This window comes from Dendropsophus ebraccatus, chromosome 15, assembly GCF_027789765.1.
Source record: "Dendropsophus ebraccatus isolate aDenEbr1 chromosome 15, aDenEbr1.pat, whole genome shotgun sequence".
NCBI classification, from domain to species: domain Eukaryota; kingdom Metazoa; phylum Chordata; class Amphibia; order Anura; family Hylidae; genus Dendropsophus; species Dendropsophus ebraccatus.
In genome coordinates, this window is record NC_091468.1 from 69,118,886 (window position 1) to 69,131,932 (window position 13,047).

At 44.8% G+C, this 13,047-nt stretch overlaps 1 protein-coding gene across 1 annotated transcript; it reads left to right on the forward strand.

The window, feature by feature from the left end:
• The first annotated feature begins 222 nt into the window (after positions 1 to 222).
• LOC138774300 (protein Mis18-alpha-like) lies at positions 223 to 6,649 on the forward strand. Its single transcript, XM_069955040.1, has 5 exons — positions 223 to 447; positions 1,362 to 1,425; positions 3,626 to 3,748; positions 4,467 to 4,563; positions 6,395 to 6,649. Exons 1-5 carry the CDS (start codon positions 273 to 275, stop codon positions 6,563 to 6,565), a joined length of 630 nt encoding a protein of 209 aa, XP_069811141.1. The 5' UTR covers positions 223 to 272; the 3' UTR covers positions 6,566 to 6,649.
• The last annotated feature ends 6,398 nt before the right edge of the window (positions 6,650 to 13,047 follow it).

The following is a 13,047-nucleotide window of genomic DNA, read 5'->3' on the forward strand; positions in this document are numbered from 1 at the left end:
GCCCAAGGACAGAGCCATTTATGTGGTCACGTGATCCCCTTATGGTCTCCAGGACTCATTGTTGGTCTGGGGGCAGCACTGCTCATAGATGCTCCTGGGCACCGCCTGAATCCTGAGTGACTGCTCTGCAGCGACCCCGTGACGTCACAGCGCACCTCCCAGCAGCGCCACGCCCCCTACACGGCCGCCAACAAACACACGTGACTCCTGCTCGCGGTCATGTGACTTGTCAGCTGTCTCCAGCACGAACGCGGGAACTGTGAACCGCACAGATGGCGCACAGCAGCAGCAGCAGCAGCAGCAGCAGCCTCCTCCCTCAGGGCGACATCAGCAGCTCCGGCCTCCAGATGGGGGTGTACCAGTGCGGGAACTGTAGGATGCCGGTGGGAGACACGACCGGCTGGCCCCCCTGTCACGAGGAAGATAAAGTGGTGGTGCCGCTGAAAGGTGACCCTGCCCCATCCCCGGGCTCCTCATGTAACAGGGGAGATCAGAGGTCAGGGACACCAACTAATCATCAGAGGTCTGCATGTATGTGAGGGCAGAGCTCCCCCATAGAGAAAGGATGGATGGAATTATATATACAAGCAGAGCTCCCCCATAGAGAAGGGATGGAGTGCTATATATATATATATATATATATATATATATATATATATAGGCAGAGCTCCCCCATAGAGAATAGATGGATGGAGGGCCTTATATATGTACAGGCAGAGATCCCTCATAGAAAATGGTTGGAGGTCTATATATATATATATATATATATATATATATATATATATATATATTGTGCTCTATCGTCCATTCATTCTGGGTTAGGGTTGGGCAATATGGCCGATAATCAACTGCCGCACAGACGTTTCCAGGTTTAATGTAAAGTATACAGTCCTCTGGATGGATGATGCCGCTAATGTCACATAACGGTTGGGCCTGGTTTACACCGTGTTTTTGCAGTCCGTTTGTTTTTCTCCATGTGTTTTATGCAAAAAACAGATGCAATTGTGCACGTCCATTTTGATCCATTTTTCCATTGACTCCCATTATAAAAAAAAAAAAAAATCAAAACGCACCTGTATTTTTTAGCATTCACAAAAATGTGGTCGACCGCGTACAAAAAAAAAGGATGTGTTTTAATCCACTTCTTAATAATAGAACTCAATGGTACAATGGATCGTAATGGACACACACAAATCCGGACTGCAGTGTGAACGTAGCCTGATCGAGCTTATATGTGACATCTCTATACGTAATGGGCGCAGAACATAATAAATATAGATACATAAAGAAACCCTAAAACACAGCACCTGAAACCAACAGCACAGAGATGACTTCTCACCCTTCTGCCGTTTCCTTTACAGCTGTAACACAGTTTGTTGACATTGGAAAACCGATGATGTCCACTGATCCCTATGATGCCGGCAGGTATGTCGATTTATTTTACCCATTATGCTGCAGACAATGTGTTTCAGGCACTTCTTCTTCTGGTCCTAAGTTGAGGAGGATATCTACTTTATTTTCCGGCGTATAAGGCAACTGGCGTATTTAGACGACCCCTGACTTTCAAGAAGATTGTCAGGGGTTCGCCTTATACGCGGTAAAATGTTAACCCCTGCCTGACCGCAGCCCTGCCGTTAAATTTAAAAACCGTTAACTCACGTGGGGCCCGTTCCTGGCGCAGACAGTGTGACGTACTCATGCTTTAAAAGAAAGCTGTACTTACTTGTATCCAGGTCCAGTCTCCTGAAGACAGCTATATAACAGCTATACTTATGTATCCAGGTCCAGTCTCCTGAAGGCAGCTATATAACAGCTATACTTACTGTATCCAGGTCCAGTCTCCTGAAGGCTGCTATATAACAGCTATACTTACTATATCCAGGTCCAGTCCCCTGAAGGCAGCTATATAACAGCTATACTTACTGTATCCAGGTCCAGTCTCCTGAAGGCAGCTATATAACAGCTATACTTACTTGTATCCAGGTCTAGTCTCCTGAAGGCAGCTATATAACAGCTATACTTACTGTATCCAGGTCCAGTCTCCTGAAGGCTGCTATATAACAGCTATACTTACTATATCCAGGTCCAGTCCCCTGAAGGCAGCTATATAACAGCTATACTTACTGTATCCAGGTCCAGTCTCCTGAAGGCAGCTATATAACAGCTATACTTACTTGTATCCAGGTCTAGTCTCCTGAAGGCAGCTATATAACAGCTATACTTACTGTATCCAGGTCCAGTCTCCTGAAGGCTGCTATATAACAGCTATACTTACTGTATCCAGGTCCAGTCTCCTGAAGGCTGCTATATAACAGCTATACTTACTGTATCCAGGTCCAGTCTCCTGAAGTCTGCTATATAACAGCTATACTTACTGTATCCAGGTCCAGTCTCCTGAAGGCAGCTATATAACAGCTATACTTACTGTATCCAGGTCCAGTCTCCTGAAAGCAGCTATATAACAGCTATACTTACTGTATCCAGGTCCAGTCTCCTGAAGGCTGCTATATAACAGCTATACTTACTGTATCCAGGTCCAGTCTCCTGAAGGCTGCTATATAACAGCTATACTTACTGTATCCAGGTCCAGTCTCCTGAAGGCTGCTATATAACAGCTATACTTACTGTATCCAGGTCCAGTCTCCTGAAGGCTGCTATATAACAGCTATACTTACTGTACCCAGGTCCAGTCTCCTGAAGGCAGCTATATAACAGCTATACTTACTGTATACAGGTCCAGTCTCCTGAAGGCTGCTATATAACAGCTATACTTACTGTATCCAGGTCCAGTCTCCTGAAGGCTGCTATATAACAGCTATACTTACTGTATCCAGGTCCAGTCCCCTGAAGGCAGCTATATAACAGCTATACTTACTGTATCCAGGTCCAGTCTCCTGAAGGCAGCTATATAACAGCTATACTTACTGTTTCCAGGTATGGCCTCCTGAAGGCAGCTATATAACAGCTATACTTACTGTATCCAGGTCCAGTCTCCTGAAGGCAGCTATATAACAGCTATACTTACTGTATCCAGGTCCAGTCTCCTGAAGGCAGCTATATGAGTTAACTGTTTTTTTGTTGTTGTTGTTGTTTTTTTTTTTGTAGTGGTCGGGAGTGGTAGGGATGGGGCCATTTTTGAACTCCCCCTTCGTATGGGGTGACCATACCTGTGGTATAAGATGACCCCCGACTTCTAAGAGTTTTCGGGGTTAAAAAGTTGTCTTCTACACCGGAAAATCTGGTAATATTGGGGAAAAAAATATTTTCTTACAAAACAGCACCACCTCCGTCCTCAGGTTGTGTGTGGTATTACAATTCCGCTCCATTCACTTCAGTGAAACAGAGCTGTAAACCCCTCCATATACCATAGCTGAGGACAAGAATGGCCATGTTGAGTCAGTCATCCATATCAGATAGCTGTTGGCTGAAGGCCGTGCCATGACAATGACCGGGGCATTTTGCTATGAACTTATTGTCAAGGAGGGCTTCCAAATTGTAGGGATAGTCCAAAGAGAAGGATCCATTGGTTTTCCTGGCAGTGACAGTTTTCCTGCTCATTATTGGGGAAACTATCATAGTTGTAGGCGTTCCAGCAGTGAGTGTAATGATTGTTTTTCCCTTGTAGTCAGTACCAGGTTCTGTCCTGCAGCAGCTGCCACAAGGTCCTTGGCAAGTATTACTCTGCGACACCACCTCACCTCAGCCACAAGTGTAACCTCTACTACATTGACAGTGCCAGCATTGAGAAGTAAGTCATACGTTGTTTGTCAAGCCTAAGGGCCCCATTACACGGAGCAATAATCAGCTCAATTGGGCCGATTCGATAATTAATTATTCTGTGTAATCAGCTGAAGAAACAATCATTATCCTTTAAATGTGTCTGAGAATAGTGGCTGCCGGCCGCACATCACTGCGTGTGACAGCTATGAGTAATGGCGATACACGGTCAACGGTTGAGGGATGTGTAAAGTAACTTTATACCTACCTCTCCAGGCTCCTCGCTGTCCTCCTAGCCTTTCACTGTTCACCACAGCTGCCGCTGGCAAGTCTGGAGCTGTCTCTGAAGTGACAGGCCGCTTATCCAATGACTAGCTGCAGCACTGGCATGTACTGGGCAGTGATTGGCTGAGCAACCTGCCGCTTCAGAGATGGCTTTAGGCAACTGGGGTGAGCGTGGAGAAGATCTAAGGACACCGAGGATCATGGGGAGGTAAGTAAACTTTTATTATTTTACACTTTTGAAGCAATAGCTGCACAGACTTGTTAACAATATATATATACATCCCTTACTTCACAATCATCAAGCCGTGTAATAGGCTCAGTAAGTGAGCGCCGATCTAGCAGATGGGCTCTCCCTTACATTACATGTTGGGTTATCTAATAGGGTCCTAAGAGATCACTATATGGGCCTTGTCTTTTTGTTGAAGACATCAAGATACAGTTTAGTGATGTAATCTCTATTCTAGATATGAATTTGGAAAGAATCTTTGGCAGTCTATCCACCCATCTGAAGCCGCGATTACCGTTGAGATTTATCCGCATTTTGAAAAACAAATTATGGAGGTATGTGTAACCTCATAGTCCCTTTGGTTTTAACTTTCAAAATCTAAATCATCAGGAAATGTAATATAGGGAAAGATTGTAATTTCCTTTTTTTAAGTTCTCATGCTTTAAAAGAAAGCTATACTTGTATACAGGTCCAATCTCCTGAAGGCTTCTATATAACAGCTATACTTACTGTATCCAGGTCCAGTCTTCTGAAGGCTTCTATATAACAGCTATACTTACTGTATCCAGGTCCAATCTCCTGAAGGCAGCTATATAACAGCTATACTTACTGTATCTAGGTCCAGTCTCCTGAAGGCTGCTATATAACATCTATACTTACTGTATCCAGGTGCAGTCTCCTGAAGGCAGCTATATAACAGCTATACTTACTGTATCCAGGTCCAGTCTCCTGAAGGCAGCTATATAACAGCTATACTTACTGTATCCAGGTCCAGTCTCCTGAAGGCTGCTATATAACAGCTATACTTACTGTACCCAGGTCCAGTCTCCTGAAGGCAGCTATATAACAGCTATACTTACTGTATCCAGGTCGTCTCCTGAAGGCAGCTATATAACAGCTATACTTACTGTATCCAGGTCGTCTCCTGAAGGCAGCTATATAACAGCTATACTTACTGTATCCAGGTCGTCTCCTGAAGGCAGCTATATAACAGCTATACTTACTGTATCCAGGTCCAGTCTCCTGAAGGCTGCTATATAACAGCTATACTTACTGTACCCAGGTCCAGTCTCCTGAAGGCAGCTATATAACAGCTATACTTACTGTATCCAGGTCGTCTCCTGAAGGCAGCTATATAACAGCTATACTTACTGTATCCAGGTCGTCTCCTGAAGGCAGCTATATAACAGCTATACTTACTGTATCCCGGTCCATTCTCCTGAAGACAGCTATATAACAGCTATACTTACTGTATCCAGGTCCAGTCTCCTGAGGGCAGCTATATAACATCTATACTTACTGTATCCAGGTCCAATCTCCTGAAGGCTTCTATATAACAGCTATACTTACTGTATCCAGGTCCAGTCTTCTGAAGGCTGCTATATAACAGCTCTTGTGTTGGCTGAAAAATCACACAGATTTATCACACAGTTTATCTAACAGATTATTGAAGCCAGGAATGGATTCGAAAAGATAAATGTCAATCGTTCCTTAATGACCTGTTCATAGTCTGTTTCTAGCTTTGGCTTCAGTAATCTGTCAGATAAATCTGTGTGTGTGTGTGTAAAAGGACCCAGAGAAGCTGCCTTCAGGAGACTGGACCTGGATACAGTAAGTATAGCTATTATATAGAAGCCTTCAGGAGACTGGACCTGGATACAGTAAGTATAACTGTTATATAGCTGCCTTCAGGAGACTGGACCTGGATACAGTAAGTATAGCTATTATATAGAAGCCTTCAGGAGACTGGACCTGGATACAGTAAGTATAGCTGCCTTCAGGAGACTGGACCTGGATACAGTAAGTATAGATCTATTATAAAGCATGTGAACGGGAAAAAAATATTACATTCCCTGATTAAGAAAGCTATAACGTGTATCTTTTAAAGAAAAATTGATGATTTTTCTGATTTGGATCACGTACAGTTAAAGGGCCTGCATCATGATCCGAGAACACTCTTTCGGGCTACCAAGCAATGCATCTAGAATTCCAGACAGTTTCCATATGCGCATCCATGGCTATCCAGAATTCCAGATGCCCCCATATGGTTCTATGGGGCATCTGTGCTGGAATTCCGGACAGTTATAGGACGTCCTAACTTACAGTAACTTAATTAACTTATTTTCTTAGAATTCTGATTTTTGTTTCTCTTTGGTCTTTTTTTAGCAAAGGGAGTCTCTAGAAAAACTCCGTGCACATTTTTCAGAGCTGAAAGAACATCCGGAATCAAAAAGACGAGAAAAAATTTATCAAAACCTGTTAAACGTTTTGCAACAGTTATCATTTTTCCGTGGCAGAACATCGCTGGGCAGCGTAATGGATTCTTCTCAGGGTTAATCAGGAAGCAGTGTGATTTGACTTGGTTTGTTTTTTTTTTTACTGCTTTTCGTATTGTTTATAAGAATTAAACTTCTAAATATACTCTGCTGGGTGTGCACTTTGCTCAGAAAAGAACTGCATGTGACTTTATTAATGCTATAAGTCAAGGAGACACATGGTATCTTTCCTCTATCCAGCTGTGCTTCTATCATGTTTATTCTAGTACAAAGAGTCAGAGAGGCTTTTCTAAACTCCCCTCAATAGCTGCAAGCTGGAAAGCCTGCTCTCTCCTTCCTCCCTACTAAACTGACACCTGGACTCTCAGGCAGGGCGGGGGATGGAAGGGGGAGAGAGGAGGTGTTACAGCAGGGATGGGGGATAGAGGAGGTATTTCAGCAGGGTCAGTGATGGCAGGGGGAGAGGAGGTGTTACAGCAGGGTAAGGGATGGGAGGGGGAGAGAGGAGGTGTTATGGCAGGGTCAGGGATGGGAGGGGGAGAGAGGTGTTACAGCTTGCTGCATATCAGGAGCTTGGGATAGCCTCTCTTATTCTATAGAATAAAAATATTGTCTACATCCTAGAAGCACAGACAGATATATGTAAGGTACCATGTGCCTCCTTGACCTAACAGTGTCAGCATTTGGACTGTTTGCCATTGACAGATTCCCAAAGATTTTCTTTTTTGTCGGTAGAAAGTAACAGTGGATTGACTGAAGTGAAGAAGCACTATTGAATATTAAACTCTTCCTGTCAGTAACTTGTATATATACATTCCTGACTGAGGGGCTTCTGATGTGTGCTGGACCGCTTCAGTGTGAGCGGTCCTGCACACATCAGTGTGTCCGGGGCCGGAGTTAATGCGGTCCCGCAGCTGCGTCACATTAACCCCTTAAACGCAACGGTCTATAGCGATCGCAGCATTTAAGGTACTCAGTGACAGAACAAGCTCCTGTCACTGAGTGATCGGGACCCCTGCAGCCATGCTGCCGGGCTCCCGATGGCTTGTGCCGATAGGCGGGGGTAAGTCACTTACCTCCGTCCTTTCAGATCCGCCATCTATGTATAGAATTTGCTCTCAGGCAGGCTCTATACATAGATTGCCGATGACTCTGATCTATGCTATGCTATGGCATAGCATAGATCAGCATATGCAATCTAATGATTGCATATTTTACTGTGAATGAAGGGTGAAAAAAAAGTATTTAAAAAAACCCTTATAAATCCCCTCCCAATAAAAGTTTAAAAGACCCCTCTGCCCATTATAAAAATAAATAAACATATTACATATCGTAGCGTGCGGAATCGTCCGATCTATTAAAATATAACATTATTGTTCCCGCACGATGAACGGTGTAACCGGGGGGGAAAAAACGCACCAGGATTGCTGATTTTAATAAATTATGTATCAGAAAAAGATTAATAAAAAGCGATCAAAAATTTTTTGTTAAACCAATATGATATTAATAAAAACTCAGATCATGGTGCAAAAAAATGACACCCTGATGAGGCCTGGGCTACACAGTACCGATATTGGGATCCGTTGCGGCCTGGGACGCTTCCAGTAGCGGCGTGTCCTCCTCTGATGAATGGCAGGAACCGGAAAGAAGAGTGGTTATTTCAGGTGAAATAAGGAAACCCCTTCCTTTTAAGAAGGAGGATCTTGAAAATTGGGGCGAAGTACTTATGATAGATGCTCAGGTCGCAAAAGTGACAAAGAAAAATAACTTTGCCATTCGGAGACTGCTCCCAACTTAAGGTTCCAATGGATCGTAAGGCAGAAAGTCTTCTTAAAAAATCCTGGGAGACCGTATCATATTCTTTGAAGAATAATATTGCAGCAACTTGTGTTGCCCGGGCCGTGCATGTTTGGATAATGCAACTTGAGGATCATCTTAAAGATAAGATAATTGGCCGGGTGACAACATTTCAAAATCTAAGAAGGGAAAAGGCAAAAGAAAAAGGAGCCGTCCAAACGTCCTAGATTTCAGGAAAGTTATAGGGGGAAAGGCAAAAGTGGACGCTGGAGCTACCTTAAAGGGGGAGGGAAAGGTAAAAATATTTTTTACAAACCCTCCCAGGACAAACAGTGACACTGTCCGGGTTGGGGGGAGATTGTCCAGGTACCGGGAAGCCTGGGCAAACATAACAAAAACCCTTGGATAATAGACCTCATCGACTAAGGTTACAAAATAGAATTTACAGCTACTCCCCCCCAAGAAGTTCCTAATTTCCCGCCTGTCTTCTTTAATGATGCAAGAACAATTGGTGAAGTCAGTGAAGAAACTGATCTCCACAGAAGTTGTGGTCCCTGTCCCAGTGATGGAACTCGGGAGGGGACAATATTCAAGTCTCTTTTTATAATAAACCTAAAGCCTACCCCTCTAATTCAAAAGGATGCTGTGATGACCTCAATAGACTTGACTGATGCCTATTACCACATTCCCAAACATCAGTCCTCTCAGAAGTTCCAGAGGTTTGCCTTGCGCATTGACGGTAAGGTACAACATTTTCAGTTTCGAGCTCTTTCATTCGGAATCTCCTCTGCACCTCGCATATTTACCTCTGTCATGGGCGAAATAACATCTTTCCTCCATCTACAAGCTATTAGTATTGTATTACAGAATCTTCTTCAGGACCTGAAGACCGTGGCCGACCTCTTACAATCTCTGGGCTGGCTGATCAATTACCAGAAATCAGACCTCACTCCAGACACACAAAAGGTATATCTAGGTATACTTTTGGACTCCACAAAACAGATGTCTTTTCTTCCTACAGAGAAAAAACAGGCACTGATACAAAAAATTAGAATCGCTCCGTTTAATAAATGCAACGATCAGCCGATGACAACGATCATCGGCTGATCGTTGATATAGGTTAGAACCTATTTTTGTCGGGTGCCGACCGCGCACCGCTGTGTGTAATGGTGCACTGGCGGCGACTAACGATATACATTACCCATCCACGTTCTAGGGCTGCTCCTGCCGTCCGCTTCTCCCCGGGTCCCGTGGCGCGGCGGTCCTGGCCTGTGATTGACTGAGCGGCCTGACAGGCCATTGTAAAGCTAGAGCGCCCACGGGACCCGGGGAGAAGTGGACGGCAGGAGCAGCCCTGGAATGTGGATAGGTAATGTATGCCAGTTTAGCAAGGGCTGCAAGGACATCGGTAACGATGACCTTGCAGCTCTTGTTAAGCGATTATCGGGCAGTGTAATAGGCCCAGTAAACGAGCGGCGATCTAGCAGATCGGCGCTCGTTTACAGGTATTATGGGGCCCTGCTCAGCCCGTCTAATACCACCCTCAGGCCACCCTGTTTCAGGGCCTATGGACAACAGATCGCGACAAGGTCAAAGACTTCATTACAACATGCCGAGAGTATAATAAGGCAATCTCATGTTCATATTCTTACAGACAATATTACAGCAGTTGCCCATTTGAGACATCAAGGCAGTGCAAAACAAAATGCTCTACGTCAAATTTCAAACCATATTTTCATTTGGGCAGAAAATGTTCTTTCCCTTTCAGCAACCCATCTCAGAGGATCAGACAACATTCACGCAGACTATCTGAGCAGACACACCATTTATCCAGGCGAATGGTGTCTCAAAGACGACATTCTCAGGGCACTGGTACACAGGTGGGGTCTCCCAGAGATCGTCCTTTTTGCAACAAAAAAACAGGAAAGTACGCAACTTTTTTTCTCTAGATCCAAGTGAGGGTCCGACTGCAGTGGACACTCTCTCCCAGCCATGGGACTTCTCCCTAGCATACGGGTTTTCCCCAATACTCCTAATACCGAGGACATTGCAGAAGATTCAGACAGAGGGGATAACGGTAATACTTGTAGTACCTTATTGGCCGAGGAGAGCCTGGTTTGGCCTTTAGAAGATCCTGGCCTTGGAACCTCCAATACATCTACCTATGATACCCGATCTCTTGCACCAGAGACCTCAATACCACCCAGACCTGGTATCTCTCAAGTTGTCAGCATGGATCCTGAGAGGGCAATGCTTAAAAGCAAAGGTCTCTCAGAAGAAGTAAGCAACACATTGATGAAGAGCAGAAAACCAGTGACCTCAAAAATATACCTGAAGGTTTGGAAAATTATTTCTTCCTGGTGTCCTGAGAATGTCAGAACTTTTCCTGATGAACCAAATTTTTCAATTTTGGATTTTTTGCAAACAGGCTTAAAGAAAGGTCTGAAATCTTTCTGCCATCTATGATCACAACATTGCAGAGCATCGTTGGATCAAGAGATTTATGGGAAGTGCAATAAGACAGTCACATCATTTTTGACCCGCCAGGCAATTCACAGTTTGAGACTATGGGGAGGACTGGCTACTATATGAGACTATGGGGGAGGACTGGCTACTATATGAGACTATGGGGGAGGGCTGGCTACTATATGTGACTATGGGGGAGGGCTGGCTACTATATGAGACTATGGGGGAGGGCTGGCTACTATATGAGACTATGGGGGAGGGCTGGCTACTATATGAGACTATTGGGGAGGGCTGGCTACTATATGAGACTATGGGGGAGGGCTGGCTACTATATGAGACTATTGGGGAGGGCTGGCTACTATATGAGACTATTGGGGAGGGCTGGCTACTATATGAGACTATGGGGGAGGGCTGGCTACTATATGAGACTATGGGGGAGGGCTGGCTACTATATGAGACTATGGGGGAGGGCTGGCTACTATATGAGACTATTGGGGAGGGCTGGCTACTATATGAGACTATGGGGGAGGGCTGGCTACTATATGAGACTATGGGGGAGGGCTGGCTACTATATGAGAGACTATGGGGGAGAGCTGGCTACTATATAAGAGACTATGGGGGAGGGCTGGCTACTATATGAGACTATGGGGAGGGCTGGCTACTATATGAGACTATGGGGGAGGGCTGGCTACTATATGAGACTATGGGGGAGGGCAGGCTACTATATGAGAGACTATGGGGGAGGGCTGGCTACTATATGAGACTATGGGGGAGGGCTGGCTACTATATGAGACTATGGGGGAGGGCTGGCTACTATATGAGACTATTGGGGAGGGCTGGCTACTATATGAGACTATGGGGGAGGGCTGGCTACTATATGAGACTATGGGGGAGGGCTGGCTACTATATGAGAGACTATGGGGGAGAGCTGGCTACTATATAAGAGACTATGGGGGAGGGCTGGCTACTATATGAGACTATGGGGAGGGCTGGCTACTATATGAGACTATGGGGGAGGGCTGGCTACTATATGAGACTATGGGGGAGGGCAGGCTACTATATGAGAGACTATGGGGGAGGGCTGGCTACTATATGAGAGACTATGGGGGAGGGCTGGCTACTATATGAGACTATGGGGGAGGGCTGGCTACTATATGAGACTATGGGAGAGGGCTGGCTACTATATGAGACTATGAGGGAGGGCTGGCTACTATATGAGACTATGGGGGAGGGCTGGCTACTATATGAGACTATGGGGGAGGGCTGGCTACTATATGAGACTATGGGGGAGGGCTGGCTACTATATAAGACTATGGGGGAGGGCTGGCTACTATATGGGACACTTGGGGGCTGGCTAATATGTGCGGCAATTTTGGTTGGGTTGGCTACTACATGGGTTGGGGTTATTCTTGTCATAGCAATTTATCATGTAATTTATCGTAATGCACAGCACTGGGAGACGCACACCACTGACGGTGCCAGGAAAACCACACGTTGCTTTGACAGTGCCAGGACCGCTGCATGCGCTCTTCAATAATTATCGAGGTTCATCTGCGACTTTGTCCAATTTTTTAATTTTGGCCCACTGAGTATTTGAGTTTGACACCCCTGTTCTAGAGGGTCTATCAAACCCACCATTTGAACCAATTGAAGAAGCCAGTCTAAAGATGCTTTCATTTAAAATGGCTTTTTTTGGTAGCTATTGTCTCAGCCAGAAGAGTGGGCGAGATTCAGGCTCTGACCATACAAGAACCATACTGCTCTATTCAAGAAGATCGTATTGTTCTCAAAACTGATCCTAGTTTCCTGCCAAAAGTAATGACATCATTCCATCGTTCTCAAGAGATAGCACTCCCTTCCTTCTCTGCTTCTCCAAGAAATGACTTAGAGAAAAAATTCACTCCTTAGACGTAAGAACGGTCATCCAATACTTAGGGCCCTATTCCACCGGACGATTATCGTTCGCATAATCGTTAACGATCTCAAACGACCACTATTGCGAAAGACCTGAAAACGTTCACTCATTTCCATGGAACGATAACCGTTACTTATGATCGTAATTGCGATCGTTCTTTCTTCGCTATTGCGTTTGTATCTATTGCGAACGACCGAACGATGTCTTATTCAATGCGAACGTTTTGCGAACGAGCAACGATAAAAATAGGTCCAGGTCTTATAAAGCGATCAACGATTTCTCGTTCGGTCGTTAATCGTTAACTGCATTTCAACCGAACGATTATCGTTTAGATTCGAACGATTTAACGATAATCTGAACGATAA

Bases quoted from the DNA above. Each gene is read 5' to 3' on its own strand.
- LOC138774300 (XM_069955040.1), top strand. From the start codon at position 273: ATGGCGCACAGCAGCAGCAGCAGCAGCAGCAGCAGCCTCCTCCCTCAG. The intron at 448-1,361 runs GTGACCCTGCCC...TTTCCTTTACAG, and splicing joins AGTGGTGGTGCCGCTGAAAG to CTGTAACACAGTTTGTTGAC. The intron at 4,564-6,394 runs GTATGTGTAACC...GTCTTTTTTTAG, and splicing joins TTGAAAAACAAATTATGGAG to CAAAGGGAGTCTCTAGAAAA.